This window comes from Pteronotus mesoamericanus, unplaced genomic scaffold, assembly GCF_021234165.1.
Source record: "Pteronotus mesoamericanus isolate MK-2021 breed Mesoamerican mustached bat unplaced genomic scaffold, CSHL_Meso_final contig_101, whole genome shotgun sequence".
NCBI lineage: Eukaryota > Metazoa > Chordata > Mammalia > Chiroptera > Mormoopidae > Pteronotus > Pteronotus mesoamericanus.
Genome location: NW_026555001.1, coordinates 3,296,287 through 3,321,956, shown reverse-complemented (window position 1 = coordinate 3,321,956; position 25,670 = coordinate 3,296,287). Strand labels below are relative to the sequence as shown.

Below are 25,670 nucleotides of genomic sequence, written 5' to 3'. Positions count from 1 at the left end.
AATATGAGTGAGGCTGCCTGGGTGCTAGGGTGGCTCAGGGTGGTGTGGTTGGGAAGAGCGGGCCAGGATGAGGAGGAGCCCAAGGAACCAGAGGTGCCAGTTAGCGTTTGGGCCCTTTGCACTTGTGAAAGCCAAATATTTCCACCAGCTTCTTTAGTGCCTGACTTTGTGAGTTCTCACTATGCCTTTTCCTGGAACCCCATGGCAGCTGGAGCCTGCTCTAAAGGAACGGAGAGGTCAAGGCTATGCTCAGAGGGAAGGGGAATCATAGGCCTGGGTCCAAAGTAGGGTGCTGAGTGGTTAAAGAATTCATGGAAAACATTTCACTCCTCATGAATTTGCAAATCTCAGAGTGTTTTATGATGGAATTAATTTGACACATAATTTCCTTGTGTTGGACAAAACCCAGCAAATTGAGAAAATAATATTGCCAAATGCTGTTAGCATTGTTTATCTTTAAAATGACTGTTCATAAAATAATTATAGCTATATTGAACACTTCCACAACTTTAGATAAATTGCAATAGAATATCTCTTGTGGTCTGATTGCCTGTTTTAAGAGGTTGGGTTTATTTTTTTCTTTTTAACTTTTTATTAGCTGTCATTTGCTACGAAGGTAAAAGTAACACAGGTATTTCCAATGCAATGGGAACACACATTTTAATCTTGAAAAAGAAATTGTTCAATTGTCTTCAATTGTTAACTTTTCAATTTCTCTTTTGCTTAAAACAAAGTTATTTTCCATTTGGAAAGATAATAAATTTTATATATATTTCACCACAATAAAAAGATGTTAAACCCTAGTTACCTCTTTTTAAACATTAGCCCTCTCTTTGATGATGTTTTCCTGACAATGTTTCCCACATGTTAATGAAAATAAAATTAGTTTCCTTACTATTAAAATATATATATATAAAATATTGTTGCAGTTAAGCAAACTTGTTTATGAGCTTATTAAAATGACATAAATGTGATTGGCTAGACAATTTTGTGTCTCAGTAATTTAATAGAAAATCTTGTTAATGTCTAAAACATTACTTTCTTAATTTATAGAACTTAGTTATTGGTTTGCTTGAAATTACACAAAATAGCTTGTTTGCTCAAATTTAGCAAAATAATTGACTACTGTATAAAATAAGTAACATACTGGGCTAGGCAAATGTAAGTTTACATTTGTGAATATACAATACAAGTTTATTCTTGTATTATTATTTATTATTTATTGTATTATTATTATTAACCTACTTTTGTACACCCCTGTATTATAATTCCTTGCTATATCTACTAATGGTGTTTGCCCCATTAATCAAGGATATATTGGCACATGATCATGGCTCTACATATTTATTATGACTATTTTCTGAAATACTTGTTTATTTATTTTGGGGTTTTTTTTTACTGTGGTAAAAATATCATAACATTTACCATTTTAGCCACTTTAAGTGTGCAGTTTAGTAACATTACAGTATATTCACATTATTGTGCAGTCATCATACCATCCATCTCCGGAGCTTTTTCAACTTCCCAAACTGAAACTCCACCCCTATTAAACAAGAGCTCCCTATTTCCCCTTCCCCAACCCCCTGGCAACCACCATTCTACTTTCTTTATCTATGAATTTTAGTACTTTAGGTACCTATTATAAATGAAATCATACAATACTCATCTCATACTTTTGAGTCTGGCATATTTCACTTAGCATACTGTCTTCAAGATTCATTTGTATTATAGTAGGTCAGAATTTCCTTCCTTTATAAGGCTGAATAATATTTTCATTGTATGTCTATATCACATTTTGTTTACCCATTCATCCACTGATGAAGATTTGGGTTGTTTTCACCTTTTGGCTGTTGTGTCTAGTGCTGCTATGACTGTTGGTGTACACATATATCTCTTTGAGTCTCTGATTTCAGTACCCCCAGAAGTGGAATTGCTGGATCATATGGTAATTCTATCTTTAATTTTTTGAGGAACAACCACACTGTTTTCCACAGTGGCCGCTGTACCATTTTATAGTCCCACCAGAAATGCATGACTGTTCTAATTTCTCTTTCTCCTCACCAACACTTGTTATTTTCTGGTGTTTTGTTTTTTGTTTTTGTTTTTTTAATTATAGCTATCTTAACGGGTGCAAAGTGGTATCTAATTGTGATTTTGATTTACATTTCGCTAATGATTAACGTTAGGCATCCTTTCATATGTTTATTGGTATCTATATATCTCCTTTGGAGAACCGTCCGTTGGAGTCGTGTGCCCAGTTGTAAATTGGGCCCTTTTGTTTTGTGGTTGCAAGGTTTAGATTTCTGTCTGCTGTGGGCCGTGAGTACACCGGCATGTGGCGTGCGTGGTGCTTAGGGGTGTGCTTTCTCAGAGGCAGCGTGCCTTAGCAGAGACATGCGGCTTTGATTCTAAAAACCAGCTCTACAATTTCCTAGTTAAATAAATCTGTACCTCAGACTTCTAATTCATCAAACGGATTTCAAGACATCTTTTTGGAAGAGGTGTTGTGAAGATTAAATAAGCTAAGTAGTCTCCTAGCAAGGTCCATCAGCAAATCTGTTTTCTTTCCCTTTACCTGATTGTGCTGCAGCTATTGTAGTTTCCCTTCTTTGGACCATATAGGAAAATTGGATCAAAACATCGCATCATTGGACCCAACTGCTTACAGATTATTTGAACTGAATTATTATTAGTTCAGACAAAAACTTCAGTGTCACTATTGGTTGTAACACAAATATCACGAGGAAAAAAAGTACTCAAATAAATAAGGCTCTAACTTTGATGTTGCTTTTTTGGTTTTTTGTCTAAAAAGTTGCTCTGTGTTTTTCTTTCATAAGCCATAGTGTTATTCTTAGATAATAACTTTCAGTATAGTAGGGTTTCAAAGTGGTAATTATTTTGAGGTTAATTTTGAAAGATGTTTTTTATTTCTTTAGGACATTTTCTATTGTTCTTGTTCTGGATCTTTCAAAACCTAATGACCTTTGGCCCACCATGGAAAATCTGCTGCAAGCCACAAAAAGCCATGTAGATAAAGTGATAATGAAACTGGGAAAGACAGATTCTAAAGCAGCTTCAGAAATGAGACAGAAGATGTGGAGTAACATGCAGAAGGACCATCCAGTGAGTCACTATTGAGATTATTCTTGGAATCCTTAGCCCATACATAGTTAAAGATAACATCGCAACAACTTTAATTTTTATGCATGACTTGAGATTCATTTGATGTAGATGAACTTGCTCACTGGAAAATTATAGCAATTTAATAAAACCTCAGTAAGAGAAAAACAAGGGAAAAGATTTCCTATGTCTTCTTAGACATCTTCTGTGATTGTTATGGCATATTATAACAATCAAGGGAAATAGTTTTAAAGTAGCAGTTTGATATTGATTTTATAAAATGAAGATTTAAAAAACCAGACTGTACAAATGTCATCTGGCAGAAAACTAAATGAAGCTAAAACTTTGAGCAAGGCTAAGAGTTTAAACAGCCTTCACCATTGTTCTATATTTTATATTCAATGTCACGTAGTCAGTACTTTTATCATTTGACAAGTAATTAAGTTTTAAGTTGCAGTGGTGACAAATTCTCTGCATACAATCATGAATATCATCTTCTAGAAGGCTAAGAGCAGTGTTTTATATTGCCCAGAGTTTATATGAATGTGTTTTACATAGGTAATATCAGGACAAACTAATGGTTTATGGTTCCCATGAACACAGTATAAATGCTATTTCAACAGTTAACACAAAATAGTTAAAAAAAAAAAAAAGATGACATGTTATATAAGAAAAGGACAGAGCACAAAAAAGAAAAAAAATTTTAGTAATTTAGGGAATTTCTGTTTCTAGTTTTATACTTGAGAAATACAGTTTATTAAGTGAAAGTTAATTATTGGGAAAAACTGTATGTCAAGGAAACAGCCAACACCTATGAAGAGACTTAAAATGGTATGTTTTTGAAGTTATTCTGATAAATCCATGAAATATATTTATTAACAGGATCGTGAATTAATTGACCCATTTCCAATACCTCTGGTCATAATTGGAAGTAAATATGATGTTTTTCAGGTAAGCTCTTCCCCTTCTGGCTGAGTTTGTTGCACACGTCTGTGCTGTGGGAAAGGAACAAATGTAATATTGAAATAAGAAATCTCTCTCAGAGGGGTCAAAGAGTCACACATCTTAAAAGATTTTAGAAAAGAGGATATAGTTGGGAAAGGAAATAGGTAAGAACAATAAATACTGTGGAATGGGGATAAGGTAGAAGATTTAGAAATGAATCCTGAATCCAGTCACTAAGGGATAGGACTTACTTCCCAACTTTTAAATTGAGGAAAGTAGAAAATTGGTTTTTTCTTATCTTTGCTTGTCAGAGAATCCTTAGGGTATTCCACACTATGAAATGTGTGCTGATTTCTAAATTCTATTGAGCTAAGTATTTAAACAAGGGAAGATCTGACAGTTGTAGCTCTAGAAGGCTGCAGCTATTTTTCAACTTTCTATAGAAACAAATGTCAAGGTAATGGAATCCTAATTTTGCAAGTGTGTTAAAAAAATAAAAACAACTAAGAGATAATCTGTTTCTACATTTAATAATTTATATCTTTATGCTACAGATATTTGGTTCTCTCAACTTGTTTTTCATTTTAATAATATTTCTTCAGGATTTTGATTCTGAGAAGAGAAAGGTAATATGCAAGACGCTTCGATTTGTTGCACATTATTATGGAGCATCATTGATGGTTCGTACATTTTCTATCCTTTGGGCTTGAATGGACAATACCAAATTTAGAAATATTAATAACTTCATGAACAGTTATAAAAACTAATGCTTTAACTGATACATATCATTTCCTCCTTTTATCCCTCATTGCCAAAAAACTGTCGTCACAGAGTGTTTTATAGTAAATCTACAAACACACTGCTAGAGGGTCTACTATTTCTCTGGTGCAAAAGTTATGAATTGCTTGTATCCATAAACCCCAATTGTACAGAGATAAAGTGGTTATTTATGTATCTGGTTGTTTCTTTATTTTAGCTTCCCCTTAGGAATTAAAATTGGTATTCTCTTAAAAGGAAAGGTGGGGGGAACCTTTAACAACGTGTCCTTTTTTAAACTTAAAAAAATGCTGTTTTTTGCAGAGGTTAAAAACATGGATGGGGCGGGCTGTTGAGTAGGTGTAAATCTCAGGGCAACCGTTTACTAGATAAGTGATCTTGAAGTCACATAATCTCACCTGGGCCTCAGTCTCCTCCATGTTAAGATGGACAAAACCAGTACCTTCTTCTTAGGGTCACAAGGATTAAAAGAGGGAATATTGTGAAATGCTTAGCACAAGGCCAGAAACAAAGTATTGCTCAATAAATATTGGTTATTGTAATTATTGTTATCATTATCTTCCACAGCAGGGCCAGATTTGCTGGGTATCCTTTAATGCAATAAAACATAAAAGCATTTTTTTATTTTAAAAATACTCCCCGCCCCGCCCCCGATTTGGATAGTCTTTTTCCTTCTGAGTCAAAGAGCTCACAGGAACTTAAGAGACAATGTGGTCTAGCCCCTGGCCTTCCAGGCTAGTGTATTATGACTAAAATAATAAATACAATCTATGTTTAAATTTTTAAACTCTTCAGAATACTCCAAGTAAATTTCATTATGTATTTTCTTTAAAATCATCACCTTTTATGTTGGTATTTGCTTACATACTAGGTTGACAGAGTACTTTGGAAACATTCTTCTTTACTATTTTGAAAAGATATAGAGAATTTATCGTGAATACCTCACGCAGGGTACAGAAGCAAAGGCCATGTATCTTGTAGATTCTTATTTTTGCCTCAGATCAGGACCCATATTTAGTTCAGGTTACAGAGCCAAGGGAAATCCCTATCATTCTCCAGGAACAGACCACATCTGATGATCCATCAGGACCAGGTCTGGTCTCATGGGTACAAATTCAGAGGAAGTTAGGTCTCTCCAGCCACAGCAGGCCTGGGGTTGAACATGGACCAGAAGACCATAGAAGACTGGGGACAAGGAAAGGATTTGAGGAGGGATCCATCTCAGCTTTCTGTAAGCCCAAGGGATCTGAGGTTGGGTTTAGGGGAGGCCTTCTGGACCACAAAGGGAACCAGAAGCTTTTCTAGCTTCCTAAACCAAGAAGGGAGTAGCCAACGTTACCTGCCCCATCTTTCAATTTCACCCCCACTCTTACCCTACGCCCCATGCAAGGGAGAGCATGGGGTGGTGCTTTACAACATTCAATGATAATGTTGATCTTTTTCAACATTATAGCTGATACTTTATAATTGAATCAAGGATACTGATTGAAATAGTATGAGCAACCTAATAGGTTAATAAAAACAAAAATAGAAAAGCATTGATAAGTAGGACCAGATTCAGTGAAAAACAAAAAAGCTACCAGGATGGTAGGGGACTTAAAATTATTATATATGAAGAGCCGTATAAAATTATGTTGTCACCTAGAATGTGATGATGCTCTTTAAATATTTGAAGGACTGTGCCATGGAAAACGGGTTAAATGTATGTGTTGCTCTCTTAGAGTCAAGAACAAGGAATCAATAGAAAGAGTTTAGCTCAAAATAAGAAATAATTTACGACTACTACTATTATCTGAAAATGGAATGGGTTGCCTTGGGAGATGAGTTCCTAGGCTTTTAATTTATCCAAGCAGAAGCTCCACAGCTGTGTGTAGAGGGTGTTTCCAAGGCAGAAGGAGGCGGTGTGAATTAGAAGGCTTCTCATATCCTCCCAGCCCCGTAGTCCTATGCAATACATTTACAATGAGGTTTTTTCCTCTCTACATAGGAAACATAATAATAATAATTATTATTATTATAACAATGAAGAAAAAAATTATGTTTTTAAAATTCAAATTGTATATATTTTTAAAAATTTCTCAATAGAAGCATTAAAATTGTTTCAATTTTTAAAAAATAAATGTATCAAATCTTACACATTCACATGAGCACTCTTCATTGAATTCTTTTCCTGGGAGCCTGTTCTTAATCCAGAATGACTCTTACCCTGAAAATTGATCTCTTTGCCTTACAAGAACTTTTCATTTTGGTTCAAGATTGATTTTCCCACTTTCATACATCTTAGTCATTATGATTTGGCTTAGTAACTTTTCATATTTTCAAAAATCAAACTTAGTCCTAAAAGATTTTTACGGTAACCATATGTCCTGGCTGTCACTTGATATCTGAGCTTAATTATTAATAATACCCACTCCCTTTCATTCTTGCAAGTGTTCGGGTTTTGTTGTTCTAGTCACATGCCACCACTGGGAACATTCAGTGGCTTATTTTGCAAGATCCAAAGGCAATTCAGAAAAGGAGTTAAAAAATTGTTATAGTGAGTTTCAGTATTGTTAGACTAGCCTGCAGCTCCCATGTTAAGTGCTTTAAAGGCAGTAACGTGTCTTTGGATAAAAAAGTGATTTGTGCTGCATACCTCCCATTTTGTACCCACCAGATTGCACTTTGGCAATGATTATGACCCATATGTGGGAGTAGCTGAAGTGATTAGTGCACAAACACAAATTCCTTCAATATCTCATACTCATGAATTTTGAAGAGTGAGTTAAGACAAATTTATCCAGAATTCTTTTTTTTCCTTTATTCGGGGTTTTTAAATTTAATTTAATTTATTTTTTGTCTATTCAAACATAAGTATTTGTTGGGCAAATACACAGTAATTCTGTCTGTAATCTGTACTTATTCAAAGCCATATTTAGGTTCCCTGTTTCTGTGATTATGAAAGCAGATTATATCATTTATTCTCCTGGGGTTTTGTTGTTGTTGTTTGTTTGTCTGTTTCAGTTTACCAGTAAATCAGAAGCTCTGTTACTAAAAATACGTGGAGTTATCAACCAACTGGCATTTGGCATTGGCAAAAGGTACTGTTAAAATATATTTTTTAATATCTTTTTATTATTTTTTGGCCAGTATTGTCTCATTTGACTATTGTTCTTATGAGTCTTTTGTTTCTTGACCAGGTAAGTGCCCCAGATATATGTTCTTAGAGAGATAATTGTATATTCTCTTCTGCTTCTTACATTATTTAAGTATTTTTCAGATTGACAACTAAAATGTTATAGGATAGCTTGAGACCTAAATAAAATGATACTATTATACTTCTTCCACCGATTTCATTTACTTTTTCCCCTCCTTTTAGTAGCCTTCCGTCCCCCTTTCTTAATTGATTTCAAATGGAATCAGTAATTTTAGTATGTAATTTTTTTAACCTTGCTACTTTCCTTGGTTTTGACTTAATGTAATTTGAGTCTGTCCCTTTTTTTCTCCTGTAAAACCTTTATTAATGCTACCCTTTAATTTTTGAAATCACTTATGTGAATATTCTCCCCTTGGATTGGGGCCATGTTCTCCCCAGCTGCTAGATATAAAACTTGGCTGTATATTTACAGTAGAATGTGTGTGGCAAGATATTCGATTGCTAAACTAAATTAGAATCTTTTTCTTCTTATCCATGTAGCAAATCAATATGTGTGGATCAGAATAAACCACTCTTTATCACAGCAGGATTGGATTCTTTAAGTCATATAGGTTGGTGAACTTATTAAGTTTCTTCAATATTTTTTTAATTGCTTATTGATTTTATCCTACTCGGTGTTCACTTCACCTCCAACATTTCTGGTTTCATTATTATTGCTGTTATTTCTTATGTATTTAGTTGTATATACAGTATTGCTGCAACACATCACATTGACATATTTGTGATGGAAGGGATGTTGCCACATGAGAGACTGATTTCTGATTTCTATTCCACTAAAAAATTTGAATGTATTTCCTTCCCCTCACTGATTTCCAGGTACTTTTAAATTTTAACTCCTTGGACTTAGAAGAAAACCAGTAACATAGAATAGTCAGGAAATTCAAAGCTACGCATATATTAAGGGTAATGATGAAAAACAGAGATTCAAATGATAGAATAAACCAAAAGGAACACAGTTGTACTAATTAGGTATCCCTTAATGTTTCACTATGAAAATAGCTGGCCTCATCTAGTGGGATGTACTTCCTAAACTTATAGATGCTATAGGCTTCTGAAGCAAAGGAATTTTACAATTTTGTTTGGTCAAGCTCCTCATCTTCCTACAGAAGCTAGTTTCATTTTGAAGATTTTTGGGCCTAGCACCTCTATACCCTAAAGTTGTCATAGTTTAGTTTTAAACTCTAGTGCACAGCACTTTTTATTTCCCATTCCCAATTACTCTTACAAGCTGCAGTTGACTTGACTTCAAATATAGAGAGATCTTTGTGATGAGATTATACATTGAATTGGAATGAAAGGAATAGAGATGGTTAAGGAGTGATCATGGAGACTGATTTTTTTATAATTATAGTTAGTACCAACTTAATTTCAGTAGCAGTGAGAAACATTTTCAAACCACATACCCAACAAATGACTAATATCTAGAATACATAAAGAAATTAACAGCAAAAGCAGGGGAGAATCAAGATGGTGGAGGAGTAAGTGGAAGTCACACTGACCTCCTCCCAGAACCAATCTGGAATTACAACTAAATTGTGGAAAAATCACCTGGAACAAGCAACTGAACAACAGCAAGAGAGGAGCCTTATAACCTTGGACAAACAGAAGAATCAGCTTTAGCACAACCTAACTGGTAAGGAGTGTGGTAGAGACTTGAGAAGGCGGGCGGAGTGCCCACAGGCGGCAGCACCAGAAGGATATTGAAAAGGCCAGTTGGATCCCCCTGAGAAGAGTGGGGCCTAAACCATAAGTGGGGATCTTCAGCCTACAGCACCAGAGCCCAAAAAGTACACAGATAACAGCCAGCTGCGAAAAGAGGCAGTGTGCTCTCTGCCATAGACAGGTGGCTGGAGATGCAAAGAGCCATTTAAAGGACCAATGCATAAATTTTAATTTGCAGCCACTTACCATTGTCTCCGGCAAAGGCGGGGGCAGAGTGGGTTAGAGGCGCCTGAGGAGAGACTGGGGAAGGAGGCTTTGAGGAGAGAACAGAGAGTAGCTGGCAGGATCTCGGTGCTGACTCCTACCCCATATGGCAGCAGCCATCTTGCTCAGGCAGACCACTCCCCTTAGTGGGAGTAGCGTGAGAGGACACAATAACCCCACCCCCAGGAGGGATTCTGCCCCACCCTGTGGTTTCTAAGCCGGCCTGCTGAGTGCAAAGTACTAGGTTAACAACTGAAGGAGACAGCCACAAAACAGTAGATTCCTGGAAGTCTTGAACAGATGCCCGAGGTCAGACAGGGTCAACATCTGACATCATCAGAGGCACATCCAGAGAGTATAAACAGTGGTCTCCTACCAAAGAAGTTCACACCACAAAATCAAGAAATCAAGACAGAGCAATTTAAGAAGCAGAAACAAAAAAGAAGAGTCTCACAAATAATGGGAAGACAAAGGAAACCCCCCCCCCAGTTGAAGGGAAAGGAGGAATCCCCAGAAACAGAACAAAATGAAATATAAGCAAGTAAACTATCAGATATTGAGTTCAAAACAACAGTTCTAAGGAAGCTCGATGAGTTCAGTGAGCACAGAGAGCTCAGAGAGCTCAGAGAGAATTACAAAAAACTACAGGGAAACTACGAGGAACTTACTGCAAACTATATCAGTGTGAAAAAAAGGACATAGAAACTATCAATAAGAGACAAGAGGAAATGAAGAATACAATTTCTGAATTGAAGAACACAGTAGAAGGAATCCAAAGCAGGCTAGATGAAGCAGAAGAATGAATCAGTGTGCTGGAGGATAAGGTAGAAAAAAGCTCCCAGAAAGAGCAAGAAAATGAAAAAAGACTCAAAAAGAATGAAGAAGCATTTAGGGAAATGCAGGACAATGTGAAATGTAATAGGGACACCAGAAGGAATAGAAGAGGAGCAAGGGATAGAGAGCCTGTTTGAAAAAGTAATGATGGAAAACTTCCCTAATTGGAGAAGAGAAAAAGTCACACAAATCCAGAAAGCACAGAGGGTCCCATTCAAGAGAAACTGAATGAGGTCCACTCCAAGATACATCATAATTAAAATGGCAAATATCAAAGACCAAGAGAGAATCCTAAAGGCAGCAAGGGAGAAACAGCTAGTAACATATAAGGGAGCCTCGGTACAGCTAGCAGCTGACTTCTCAACAGAAACACTACAAGCCAGAAGGGAATGGCAAGAAGACATTTTTATTGAAGAGGATGTACACACAAATGGCAAATAAGTACATGAAAACATGTTTAATATAATTAATTATTAGGAAAATTTAAATTGAAAGTACAATGAGTTTTCATCTCATACTCTCAGAACAACTAAAATAAAAAATAGTACAATCCCAAATGCTGACAAAGATGTGAAGAAACTGATTACTTGTACATTGCTGGTAGGAATATAAAATGGTATATCTGGTCTTGAAAACAGTTTGACGGCTTCTTATAAAATAAGCATGCAGCTACCATATGGCCTAGAAATTGCACTACAATTTATCCTAAAGAAATTAAAACTTATGTTCACATAAAAATCTGTACAAAAATGCTCATAGCAACTTTATTGGTAACAGCCCAAAACTGGATACAACCCAGCTTTCATTCAACAGGTGAAGAGATAAACTGTGATATATTTCTACTGTGGAATACTACTCAACAATAAAAAGGAACAAACTATTGATATACAGAACATGAATGAACCTCCAGGGAATTATGCTGAGTGAAAAAAGCCAACCAGAAAAGGTTACATACAATATGATTCTTTTTATAGAAAATTTTAGAAATAGAGGAAAGATTAGTAAATATCAGATGTTAGGGACAAGACAGTGGGTGGGGAGGGAGAAGGGGTAGGTTGGGAAGGAGGTGAGTGTGATTATAAAAGGGCACACAAGGGATCATCCTGACAATGGAATTGTTCAGTATCTTGACTGGTAGTGGATACTTGAACCTACAAAGGTGATAAAATTGTATCGAACTTAATACACATACACAAATGACAAGTAAAACAAATTGGGAAAGCTGAATAAAACTCATGGATTGCATAAATTTCTTTCCCACCAAAGTGTCAGGAGGCCCTGAAAGGTCAACAGTGAAACAATTTTAGTGAACAACATAGATGCTGAAACATAATGAAAAAAAAATCTCAGATTATATATTGAAAATTACCAAGAAGTAGCCCAAATTTTTTGAAAATTTCAAATGAAATTATACATGCAATATATAAAGACCTTTTCCTTATAAAATGTTAAGATAGAACATATGAAGGTCAAGTTTGGTAACTTATCTTCCCAGACCATTTTCTATGTACGTGTATATGGTATAAAAAATATTTGTTTTAACATAATTGTGTCATTCTATATCTATCATTTTGAAATGTGTCTCTTTTACTCAATGTGCCATAGTGGTTTTTCCATATTAATGTTATATATACAAGTGGGTCTATTTGGTATTTTGACTGCTGGGTAGTGTTATGCAGTACTCTGGTTCACTATCCTTCTATTGGTGGCTTTTTCAGTGGTGGCCAATTTTCCACAAATGAAATGATGCTGCAGTGTGAAATCCTTAATACACACATGCAGGTGTTGTAGGCTAAACACCCAAAGCTGGAATTGCTCGTTAATAGGGCATGTAGTATTTTTATAAATAGTATATAGTAGTACCAAATTATTCTCCAAATTAGTTGTCCCAATTTGTACTCTAACCAACAGCACGTAAGACTGTTTTCTTACAAACTCACATGCACAGGAGAATATCAAACTTGTATATTTTTGCTTGGTAGCAATTGAAGTGTGAGGAAAGAGAATTCCAGTTTACTCATTATTGTCTTCTCTTCTTCTGATACTGGAACCTGCCTTGCTGTGCTTGGTTGGGGTAAATTTTAACAGCGACTACAGTAGAAAGAAGAGACATGAGTGATGTAAGATTTATACTTATATGTCATCAGTTTTATTGACAGAGTTTGAATGTTTTGATCAGTGCCATCGTTGAAGTAAACCTTCCAATTTTAGGATCGCCTCCAGTTCCTGATAACGATATTGGAAAGTTTCATGCCCGTACACCAATGGAGTTGTGGAAAAAAGTGTATGAAAAGCTCTTCCCGCCAAAGGTATATATTCCTCATTCTTTTAAAGCAAAAATTGTTAGCATTATTCAACAGTTATTGGGAAATGTCCCAATGGGCCTATTATGATAACTTGGTGTTCAACTCTCATGCTCAAAAATCAGTCACTTAAAACCTCCTGTCTATGGGGCCCTGTGAGGGGTTAAAAGGTGGGTTAAGACACAGTTCTTGCTCTGCCTTCCAGCAGATCTCACTGGCTGCTAGACAAGGGAGACACAATCATCTGAGAGGAGGGGAAGGAAAGAGGACCTGATGGAATTTGAAAGGGCCCTCAGGGCGGTAATAAACAGTCATCAGGCGCCTCCACGGCTGGCTAAGGAAGGGAACCTGTTTGTGAGACAGATGGTAGGCACCGAAGGGTTTGGGTTATGGGCATGAAATGATTTGGGGACTTGTCATTTCAGAGTACCAACACGCTGAAGGACATCAAAGACCCTGCAAAAGACCCTCAGTATGCTGAAAGTGAAGTTGATGAAATGAGACTTCAGAAGGATCAGGTATTATCCTAAACATTGTTTTATTTCATCTTGAATTATCACAAAAAATACCTCTAGAATTCCATAGATTTGTCGCAATTTATTTACTTGACAGGTTTTTTAAAACTATATAATTATTTAGATAGTACACCTTCACTTTAGAAAAAAAAGTTTGATATGTATCAAGAAGGAATTAAGAACCACCTATCACTCCACCACTCAGAGATAACTCAATGTTCACATATCTTTTTTGGGTTTTTCAGTTTATGATGGGTAGTGATTCTTACCTAGCTGCTGGGAGGACACTTTGATAATATTCTTTTGTGTGGGGGATTATTTAAAAGGGCTTGTTTTTTATTAGGACATTCATACATACCGATACTTTTCTGTGCCAGAAAAATTAATTATTACCCAGTATGAAAGCGCATGAACATAGCTGAAAAATCCAGGATCTCTCAGGAAGGTGGTTAAAAATGGGGAATTCCATACATGTCCAGGTAGCACTGTTTGTGATACACAAGTCTGAGGTACGAATGCAAAACTTGGTCAATTTGTCATGACCCAATACTTAGACCTTCCCAGATCTCCTTGTAGTATGATAAAATGAGACACTGTGTAGAATCTGACCTTATGTATGTAAGCCTGTGTAGAATAAACACTATATATTGAATGCCCTGACAGCTTCTCAGGAGGGACCTGTAGAGCTATGTAACTCGGGCGGTTATGTTGTTGCAAGGACAACCTAAAAGCAACCATCCACTGGGTACTTCCCTTAGCACTATCCTTTCATGATCGGGGACCCTAACATAAGTAAGCAAAACATTGTATTTAGATCTAGTCCAGGAGACTTGAAAAGTATGTCATGAATATTTAGAGGGATCATAGCTGTAGCAAAGTAACAGGCATGTTGCAATCCCTATCAAAAGCCCAATGGCATATTTCAACAGAAATAGGTAAAACCATCCTAAAATCTGTATGGAACTATAAAGATCCCGAATAGCCAAAGCAATCTTGAAAAGGAACAAAGCTGGAGGCATCATGTTTCCTGATTTCAAACTATATCAAAGAGTTTTAGGAATTAAAAACAGTACTGGATTGGCATGATAGCAGATGCACAGATCATTTGAGCAAAATAAACCCACTTATTTATGATCAATTAATTTATGACGGAGAAGCCAAGGACATGCAGTGGGAGAAAGGACAGTCTGTTGCTTCAATAAACGATTTTGGGAAAATTGGAAAGCCACGTGCAAAAGAATTAAATTGGATGACTATCTTTTTTTTTAATTGTTGTTGAGTCACAGTTGTCCCTCCCTTTTCCCCATTGCTCTCCCCCACCCCATCCCCCCCACTCCCACAGTCAGCCCCCCCCATTGTCCGTGCCCGTGTGTCCTCTATTCATGTTCCTTTGCTTGCCCCTTCCCCTCCTTTCCGCTGTTATTCCCCCCCACCGCCCCGCCTCCCCTCTGGTCACTGTCAGTTTGGTCTTTATTTCCAAGTCTCAGGCCATTTTGCTCATTTGTTTTGTTGATTAGCTTCCAATTATAGTTGAGATCATATGGTATTTGTCTTTAACTGCCTGTCTTATTTCACCTAGCATAATGTTCTCCAGTTCCATCCATGCTGTTTGAAGGGTAGGAGTTCTTTCTTTCTGCTGTGTACTATTCCATTGTGGAAATGTACCACAGTTTTTGATCCACCCATTTACTGATAGGCACTTAGGCTGTTTCCAGCACTTGGCTATTGTAAATAATGCTGCTGTGAGCATTGGGATGCATAGGTTCTTTTGAATTGGTGATTCAGGAGTCTTAGAATATAGTCACAGCAGTGGGGTCACTGGATCAAAAGGCAGTTTCATCTTTAGTTTTTTAAGGAAATTCCATTCTGTTTTCCATAGTGGCTGCACCAGTCTGCATTCCCACTAACAGTGTACAAGGGTTCCCTTTTCTCCACAACCTCGCCTGCACTTGTTGCTAGTTGATTTATTAATGATGGCCATTCTAACCTGTGTGAAGTGGTATCTCATGGTGGCTTTAATTTGCCTCTCTCCAATGGTTAGTGATATTGAGCATCTTTTCATATGTCTATGGGCCCTCTGTATGTCCTCCTTGGAGAAGTGTCTATTCAGGTCCTTTGCCCATTTTTTAATTGGATTGTTTGTCTTCCTGGTGCGGAGTCACGTGAGTTCTTTATATATTTTGGAGATGAAGTCCTTGTCTACTTGCTCTGGGCTTTGTTTTTTGTTGTTCTAGTTTTTGTAGATGTAGACCACTGTCTTACACCATACACAATAATTAACTCAAAATGGATTAAAGACTTGAATATAAGACCTGAAACCATAAAACTCTTAGATAAAAACAGTGAGTTCCTTGACATTTGTCTTCTCAGGGATCTTTTTGTGTTTAGCAACAAAAGCAAAAATGAGTAAGTGGGACTACATCAAACTAAAAAGTCTGAACAGCAAAGGAAACCATCAACAAAATGAAAAGACAACCTACTGAATGGGAGAAATATTTGCAAGCATATACCTAATAAGGGATTAATATCAGAAATACGTAAAGAATTTCTACAGTTCAACACCAAGCAAACAATCCAATTACAAAATGGGTAGAGGAACTGAATAGACATTTTTACAAAAAAGGCATACAGATGGTCAACAGTACATGAAAAGATGCTTAACATCACTAGTCATCAGGGAAATGCAAATCAAAACCACAGAGAGATAGTACATTACATCTGTCAGAATTGTTATTATCAGAAAGACAAGAAACAGCAAGTATTGGTGAGGATGTGGAGAAAAGAGAACACTTGTGTACTGTTTATGAGAATGTGACTTGGTATGGTCACTATGCAAAGACAATAGAGGTTCCTTAAAAAATTAAAAGTAGAACTACTGTATGATTGGTCAATTCCACTTTGGGGAATTTATTCTAAGAAAATGAAGACACTAATTCAAAAAGATACACACACCCTCATGTTCATTGCAGCTTTATTTATGATAGCCACAACATGGAAAGAACCTAAGTGTCCAGTGATAGATGAATGGATACAGAATACACACATATACACACAAACACAGTGGAATATGATTCAGCCATAAAAAATATTAAATCTTGTCATTTGCAACAGCATGGGTAGACCTTGAGGGTATATGTCAGAAAAAGAAAAACAAGTACCATATGATCTCACTTATATGTGGAATCTAAACAACAACAAGAGCAAAAACCAAGCTCATAGATACAAAGACCAGATTGGTGGTTGCCAGAGGCAGAGGGTAGGTGATAAACCAAATGGGTGAAGGGCGTCAAAACGTACAAACTTTCAATTATAAAATAAGTCATGGTGATATACAGCATGACAAGTATAGTTAATAATATTGTGCTGCATATTTGAAAGTTGCTAAGAGAGTAGATCTTAGTTCTAATCACAAGGAAAAAATCCGTAACGATTTGTTGACAGATGTTGGCTTATTGGTGGTGGCCATTTCACAATATATACAAATATTGAATCATTATGTTGTACATCTGAAACTTCGGTAAGTGTGTCAATTACACCTCAATTTCAGAAAAAGTGAAAGGCATGTTGTAAGAACAGTAAAAAGACCTCAAATAACTCTTATTATGTATATCCCAGCTAGAGAGATTAGTTAGAAGTCATCACTGAATTAATATTTACCTAGAAGTTAGTGGCTAACTGCTTTTGTTGATAAGAGTATCTGTTTATATTGCTTAATGATCCCTTTTATTACATTTATGTACATAAGTATAATTAAAGGGCTAGGGTATTTCTAAGTATCATGTTTTCACATTCAAATCCATCTTCCCTAACTGACTTAAAACCATAAGAATTTTGAGTGGAACTGGAAAGCAGCGGCTCCCTAATGCTTACACTATCATTCTTCATGAGCTCTGTGCCATACTGCTGCCTCACTAAATCCTGTCCTCTCTTGGCTGAGAGATTTTTTTAACCTACCTGAAATGTTATACTATCCAAATTTTGCCTCTAAACGAGTTTCATTTGTGGTGTTTCAGTAGATAAATTGCACTGATTTCAGTTTGCACACTTAGTACCGTAGGGTAATTTTATGCTCCTGCTTTAAAGTTACCCTAATGATTATCAGTTGATGCTCAATTATTTAATTGATATCTAAACTTGACTTTATAGTATCCAATATTTTAATTATTTCATGCTCTTCCAAAGTAGTTTCAGGGCCTTACATTGTTTACAGTTGTGTTCTGATTCACACAGAAGCTGACTTAAGAATGAGAAAATTCTCCATAAATTGTGAAATATTCTTAATACTTTCTCTCTAAACATTGAAAAATACATTTTAGTTTTTTATATGAACAAGATAGTTAATGCCAACTTTATTAACACAGCCAATGAAAGAATGCATCTGTATTAGGTGAAAACCTAGCCATTTGTCTACAGTTCTTTCTTCATGTTGCCTATCTTTTTTTATTATGATTTATTCCACTAAACATTTTTCAGTGAAAATAGCAATATAATCTTTTGATTTGATTTGATTCGCCATTTGGAGCAATAATATTCATTTAAAAAGTCTTGTTCACAGTTTTCCATAATTACAGAACAGTTGGTCCTTATTGTAAATGTTTAAAGAAGTCTCTACTGTATTCTGTGTCTGCATACCATTAACCCAAATAGTTACATTTGATTCTTGTGCTTTGGAAGGAAAGATGACATCCTGTCTCATTAAAATATAGTGGAGGGCTGGCCTTGAGTTGTCTGAGACCAGATGTGATCCTCCTATCGACCCTCTCCCCACCCCCAATCTCCATTATTAGTGGCTTAAATAATCATCGAGAATAAAACAAAAAATAAAGTTCAGGCATTGGCAGTGGAATTAGAGCACATTACTTGTAAGATGGAGAGGCTAGCTCATGCAGTCCATTCAGTTCACCCAACATCTGAACCTTCAAAAAAAGCCTCAAGTCATATAATTAGTCATTAGGCAAGGAAGATGTGTCCATCACTCTGCCCCTAAAAAAAACTGCATTTAAACCACACTTCCATCAACTGATCCTGCCAGTGGGGGAGGCACGAGACACAACCTTCCATACCACCTTATGTAAGTCTGGTAGTAGGACGTGTCATTTACTGCTGTCCAAAACTGCTCTTGCTCCAGTCCCCACAGATGCATGGAGATCCTGCCAGTCTGTGGAATCAGCCTTCACAGTCTGAGGATCCGTCTTAAGACCCCTTGTGTCTTTCCTTTAGACTAAGTATCTTTACTAATTAACTCTCTTTCCTTGAATTACTCAAAGTTCTTTTTTATTTTTTAACTGTATTTTATTGATTATGCTATTACAGTTGTCCTGATTTTTCCCCCTTGACCCCCTCCACCCAGCACGCCCCACTCCCTCAGGCAGTCCCCTTACAGTTCATGTCCGTGGGTCATGTGTATAAGTTCTTTGGCTACTCCATTTCCTGTACTGTACTTTACATCCCCATGGCTGTTCCATGACTACCTATTTGTACTTCTTAATCCCCTCACGTCTTCACCCAGTCCCCCATACTCCCTCCCACCTGGCAACCATCAAAATGCTCTCCATATCCATGATTCTGTCTCTGTTCTTCTTGTTTGCTTACTTCGTTTTTTAGGTTCAATTGTTGATAGATATGTATTTCTTGTGATTTTATTGCTCATAGTTTTGATCTTCTTTTTCTTAAATAATTCCTTTTAACATGTCATACCATAATGGTTTGCTGATGATGAACTCCTTCAGTTTTTTCTTGTCTGGGAAGCTCTTTATGTGCCCTTCAATTCTAAATGATATCTTTTCTGGGTTCATGACTTTGAATATTTCTTGCCAATCCCTTCTAGCCTGCAAAGTTTCTTTTGAGAAATCAGCTGACAGTCTTATGGGAACTCCCCTGTGGGTAACTAACTGCTTTTCTCTTGTCACCTTTAAGATTCTCCCTTTATCTTTAACCTTTGGCATTTGAAATAGGATGTGCCTTGGAGTGGGCCTCTTTGCATCCATCTTGTTTGGGACTCTCTGTGCTTCCTGCACTTGCATGTTTGTTTCCTTCACCAATTAGGGAAATTTTTTCAAATAGATTTCCAATTTCTTGCTGTTTTGCTTCTTCTTCTGGCACCGCTGTGATGCAAATGTTGGAAAGCTTCAAGTAGTCCCAGAGGAGGCTTACACTATCCTTGTTTTTTTTGGATTCTTTTTTCTTCTTGTTGTTGCGATTGGTTCTTTTTCCTCCTCATGTTCCAAATCATTCATTTGATTCTCAGCTTCATCCACTCTCCTGTTGATTCACTGTAAGTTATTCTTTATTTCAATTAGTGTATCCTTTGTTTCTGACTGTATCTTTTTTATGCTGTTTAGGTCTTCACTAAGTTCCTTGAGCATCCTTATAACCAGTGTTTTGAACTCTGCATCTGATAGATTGCTTATATCCATTTTGTTTAGCTCTTTTTGTGGGATTTTGATCTATCCTGGGCCATGTTTCTTGGTCTCCTCATTTTGGCAGCCTCCCTTTGTTTGTCTCTGTGTATTAGGTAGAGCTTCTATGACTCCCTCTCTTGGTAGCATGGCCTAATGTGGTAGGTGTCCTGTAGGGCCCAGTGGCACAGCCTCTTCTATCACCCAAGCTGGGTACCCGAGGTGCACCGTCTGTGTGGGCTGAGCACACCCTCTTCTTGTAGTTGAGCCTTGATTGCTGTTGGCAGGTCAATGGGAGGGATTTACCCAGGTCAGTGAGCTGCAAATACTGGCTGTGAGTACTGACCACCAACCTCCACCCTTCGTGGAGGATCAGCTATGGAGGGGCAGGGTGGTGGTGCTCTGATGTGGTCTGTAGGTGTCCACAGGGTGCACAGACTCTGGGGTTTCCACGGTGGTGCAGGCCAAGGTGAGCCTTCACCTGTGTTCTGCCTAGAGCCACCCTGCATGAGCTATAAAGCAATCTGAGATGGCTGTTACCTGTGCTGGGCTTAGAGATTCCTAGGCAAAGCCAAGCTGTGAATCCAGGCTGGCTGCTGCCAGTGCAGGCCAGGGGCCACTTAGCAAGAGGTACAGGGTGGGGGGGTGGGGGAGTGGTGGGGTGGTGCTTACTGAGGTTGGCTTTGCTTGTTTGATAGGATTTAGGAAGTTGTGAAGCATGAACCAAGACCAGCCATTCACATGGAAAAGCCACTGTTAACAGTTTGGGTGGTCCTGTAACTTGGGTGGGACAGAGTCTCAGAGGATCTCCTGGGTGGGGCAAATAGCATTAGCCAGGTTGATGGAGTCTCAGATATGGCACCAGCCTGCCAGTTCTGTGGCTCTGCAGGAAGAAGGCTCAGAAAAAGGATAGTGGCCTCTGCCTGCCTTTCTGTCTGGGAGAAAGCTGTCTCCCTGCTCCTGCCTTGACGCCATACACTTCAGTTCCTTCGAAGCTGTGACCCCAGTGCTGGGGCGCAGAGGGAGCAAGTCCAAGTAAAACCACATGTGGGTTCTTCAAGGGGAACTGCTTAGGAATCCAGCAGTCTCTTCCACTGACTCAGTCCCCTCTGGTTTTTGCAGACAGAAGTTATAGGGACTTATCTTCCTGGCACTGGAACCCTAGGCTGGGGGGCCTGTTGTGGGGCTGGGACTCTTCACTCCCGAGAGATCCCTTCTGAATTTTTATAGACCACATGTTGGATGTGGACCAGCCTATTCCACATCTCCACCCCTCCTACCATTCTGGATAGATGCAGTTTCTTTAATTCTGTACTTGTTAGACTTCCATTCAACTCAATTTCTGAAGGTTCTGAGTGCTGGTTGGTCTATATTTTAGTTGTAATTTTGATGTGGTTGTGCAAGGAGGTGAGCCATGTTTACCCATCAAAGTTCTCTCTTTTGCTAGACTTCACATGGTCACCAGAAAATACTTCTTCAGTATTTACTATTTTTCATAGCTCTCTGATTTTTTAATAATCTCATTTATTTATTTGTAGAGAGAGGGGAAGGGAGGGAGAAAAAGAAGGAGGGAAATATCAATCAGTTGCTTCTTGAATGTGCCCCTACTGGGGTCTAAACCTGCAACCCAGGCATGCATCCTATCTGGGAATCGAACCACTGACATTTTCGTTCACAGGCTGGTGCTCAATCCGCTGAGCTACACCAGCCAGCCCTCTAGTTTTATAGCATCCCTGACTTTAAGGGAATGTCAGTATAGAAAGGATTTGCTTTAAAACAAAAACAAAACAAAAAAAATAAAACCCAAACAGGTACTTGCTGACCCCTTCTACTTCTTTCCTATATTTTTATTGTCAAAGAAAAAAAAAGTTTGGGTCAACAATTATTTTTAAGGTCTCCTTGGCCCACCATACATATCTATTTTGAATTATTGTTTTTTTAAAATTACAGTCTACATTCAATATTATTCTGTATTAGTTTTGGATGTATAGCATAGTTAGACAGTCATGTACTTTACAGAGTGGTCCCCCCAGTATTAAATCCATTTTTAAAAGTCAATTTGCTTATAATCCTTAGGCTTATAATTTACACGCCTGCACACGCACACGCGTGCACACACACACACAATTTACATGTGTAGGGAAAAGTGTTCTTACTATCCTTTACTGAAGATCCTGTTTAAGCATTATAACACTGTGACCCACTTATACTTGAAAACTTTAGAGATTTTAAAGAGGCAGCATGGAGATCATTCTTGCTTTTGCTTTTACTTTTAAAATGGCTCTCTGAAGCAGCCATAAAGAACTGCAGTGAAAAGAAAACCCGCTTACTTACTAGTCCTTTAAAGCATTCTCACGTTATTTTGAGTTCACGTGATAGCAGTACTGCAGGATCTAGTGGACACCGTGAGTTCTGTATCATACTAGCTAATTATTCTTTATCCTCCCTCTGGCATGGCCTATGTGACCAGCCACATTCTTCTAAGTTTGCTGTTGGAGGAACGGACATCCTACTAGCAAAGGGTCCCAAAGCAATGCCCTCATCTTTATCACTGGTACAAATAATCATTGGGGCTTATTTTATGACTTAACAATCTTTGAAATCTTAAGTAGTAGGTATCTCGTGAACTGAATTAACTTCATTAGAAAAAATAAACCATGCTGTCAAGACTTCATCAGAGTTATTAGTATAAAAATTCTTCCAAAGCCTATACACAGTTTTGAAACTTTTAACATTTAAATTGTAATGACTTAGAGTATAGGTATGAATGAAGCAGTCTGCAATTTTTCCGAAAGTGAGAATAGAATTTTCTTTTCCTAGCAACCGTGAACTTCAATTAATGTTAGCCAAAGGGCAGTGTTTGCCTTATCTTGCAGGGTAATCACTTTTGGCTTATCTGAAATAACATTTTACTTGGTACAGTTTGAACAACATGTAAGAGGCGGGGAGGAGGCAGCCTCATAGATGATCCCTTTTGCATGTCATGGTCTCATGTAAGATTTACACTCCCACTAAAATTTATCTTGATTTTATGAATTGTAACAGTTACAAAATAGTCTCGGGGATGTAAAGTACAGCTTAGGGAATATAGGCAATAATATTGTAACAACTCTGCACAGTGCCAAGTGGGTACTGCAAATATTGAAAGAATCACTTTGTAAAGGATATGATTATCTAACCACCATGCAATACACCTGAAACTAAAACAATACTAATGAATGTAAACTATAATTGAAAAATAAAAAATATTTAAAAGTAACATATGCTCATTGTGAAAATACTCAAAATATATAGAAGTGTAGGAGGACTGCCCAGAAGGTATCCAGCCATGTAATATGAGAAATAGAGACATTTATTGAAGAAGATACAAGGTACAAGACACATTGTATATAGGACAATGATACTTCAGTCCCCTTCAAAATAGGTACCTTGGGACCTCACAGTTTTCTCAGCTGCCATCAGCTGCCCCACTGTATTTTCCTGAATCACTGATGGTCTGAAATCTCTTCCCTTTCAAAGGCGATTTTAGTTTTGGGAAAAGACAGAAGCTGCAGAGTGCCAAATCTGGGCTGTAATGGGGCTGAGTCACGTGGGTGATTTGATATTTCACCAAAAAACCCTGAATGAGATGAGATGCACAAGCAGGCACATTGTCTGATGAAGCTGCCAATCACCAGTTGCCCACAGCTGTGGCCTTCTGAATCATCCAAATAGGCTTCATGGAGGAATGTTCAAGCTTAATGCAAAATTTGGTGCAGATTTATTGCTCTACCCACTCAGTCATTTTGAATGCAATGGCCCCACAGTACACATGCTCACTCAACAGCGTCTACGGCCTCCACTGACTAGTACAGTGAAGACATCATTGTTCACACATGAGCATTACAGACCTCTCTCCTTGGCTGCCAGGTTACAACGATGTGTTACACAACCATTCTTATTAACAACTGTTCTTGTTATATTAACAATGGTCCAGACAGACCTCATGGTATATAATGGAAAATGGTAGTATTCTGCTCTCTCCAGCTATTTGCTTTTTTCACATACATATGACCACCATTATTTTGCTGGCTGGCTATGCAGCCACGTGTGAGTGTGTACTAATGTATTTAATCGGCCTTTACGGAGAGACCATCTAAATAACTTCCAATTGTGTATCAATATACACAGTGCAGTACATATCCGTCTACTTATATCCTTGTGCTCTTCTGTATTTTTCTATATGATAAATCTCTTAAGATAGAACTGCTAGGCCAAAGGATCTCTACATTTTAAATATTGATACTTTGCTAACTTCAAGTAGGTTTTGACAAGTTTAACAACAAAACAATTAAAAAATAAGGTCACTTTTCAGTACTTAAAATACTTTACTAGTTGAAGACAATTTGTATGCACTATATCATATATAGTTTTGCCAGAAACTTTATTAAATTCTGCTGTAAGTGCCTCAGAAGCTCCCAAGATTCTACATTCTAGAAAATAAATACTAAGTATAATCATTTACAAAATAATTGTCAAGAAATTTTGAAAATGCTGTCAAAGATACATTGTTATATCTAAAACTGCTAAGGGAGTTTGAGATGCCTAGTTTTATTTTTAAATTTGATTTTTTTAAAGTACTACAATACATATTTTTGTTTTAGGAACTGGAACAATACAAAAGAAGTTCTTCCAAGTCTTGGAAACAAATTGAGCTGGATTCTTAAACCTAATTCAACAATAGTAAACATTTCTTCTTTCCCAAATACATGTAAGATTATTTTATTAATACTAGTTAATTAATAAATTAGCTATTTATTAGTCAATATTAAAAATAGCCAATTCATAAACTAGCTTTGTGGTAATAAATAAATAAAGTTAAAATATGTAATTTGTTAAAGGAAAAGTGAATTTCTTATATTAGTGCCACCCACAGGATATTTACAAGTATTTTTAAAAGGAAAAAATGTGTAACTATGTGTAATATTTTTAAAAAAATAAAAAGAATCTTCTGCTACCTACCTCTAACATGATTAAGAATGTATACTTTGTTCAGCAGTTGTAAATTTTTTGCTTCTATGTTTTCAGGAATATGAAAGCAGGAACGTTTAGTAACAGGAATAAGGTGAAGTGCTCACATTAGACACATTCCTTCTCTGAAGAGTTCTCCCTTATGGCTGGTAGGAAACTAGAATTAGGTTCACGTTCACAAGCATCTTAATTTTACCTAATGGTGAGGCACAAAGGCACCTGAAGGAAATGCACATCCCCAAGTCCCCACACACAGAAATCTGGATTCAGTGAGTCTGGAATGGGGCTCAGGGAACTGTATTTTTAAATCAGCACCTCTGGTGATTCTGAGATAGTTTTTTTTTTTAGTATAACTTTTTGAAGAACAGGCAGTTTTAAGGAGATATTCTGTCAATAGGCAGACCACAACTCCATGAGTTGGTAATAACCAAGATTATTTCCAAGGTGGAATAGCTTTTAAGAAGCCTTCTTAATCTTGTAGGTTTGTGTACCTGCTATCCAAGTTCAATTTGGAGTAAGTAAAATTGCTGTTACTAACTAGGAAAGTTATTTACTCTGTGTTCTTCCATTTCCACTGTAAAATATGTTGACTCTAATGTGCCATGCACGTCGCTTGAGAGAAGCACACCTACTAACCCCAAGAACA

The 25,670-nt window shown here is 37.2% G+C and overlaps 1 protein-coding gene across 1 annotated transcript in view; it reads left to right on the top strand.

The window, feature by feature from the left end:
- DYNC2LI1 (dynein cytoplasmic 2 light intermediate chain 1) overlaps nt 1-24,992 on the top strand; it is a 34,834-nt gene extending 9,842 nt beyond the window's left edge. The window contains exons 6-13 of the mRNA XM_054567211.1: nt 2,937-3,123; nt 4,003-4,071; nt 4,668-4,745; nt 7,846-7,922; nt 8,519-8,589; nt 13,010-13,107; nt 13,527-13,619; nt 24,658-24,992. Coding sequence (XP_054423186.1) covers nt 2,937-3,123; nt 4,003-4,071; nt 4,668-4,745; nt 7,846-7,922; nt 8,519-8,589; nt 13,010-13,107; nt 13,527-13,619; nt 24,658-24,720 — 736 coding nt within the window. The 3' untranslated portion in view covers nt 24,721-24,992. The remainder of the gene's footprint in view (nt 1-2,936; nt 3,124-4,002; nt 4,072-4,667; nt 4,746-7,845; nt 7,923-8,518; nt 8,590-13,009; nt 13,108-13,526; nt 13,620-24,657) is intronic.
- The last annotated feature ends 678 nt before the right edge of the window (nt 24,993-25,670 follow it).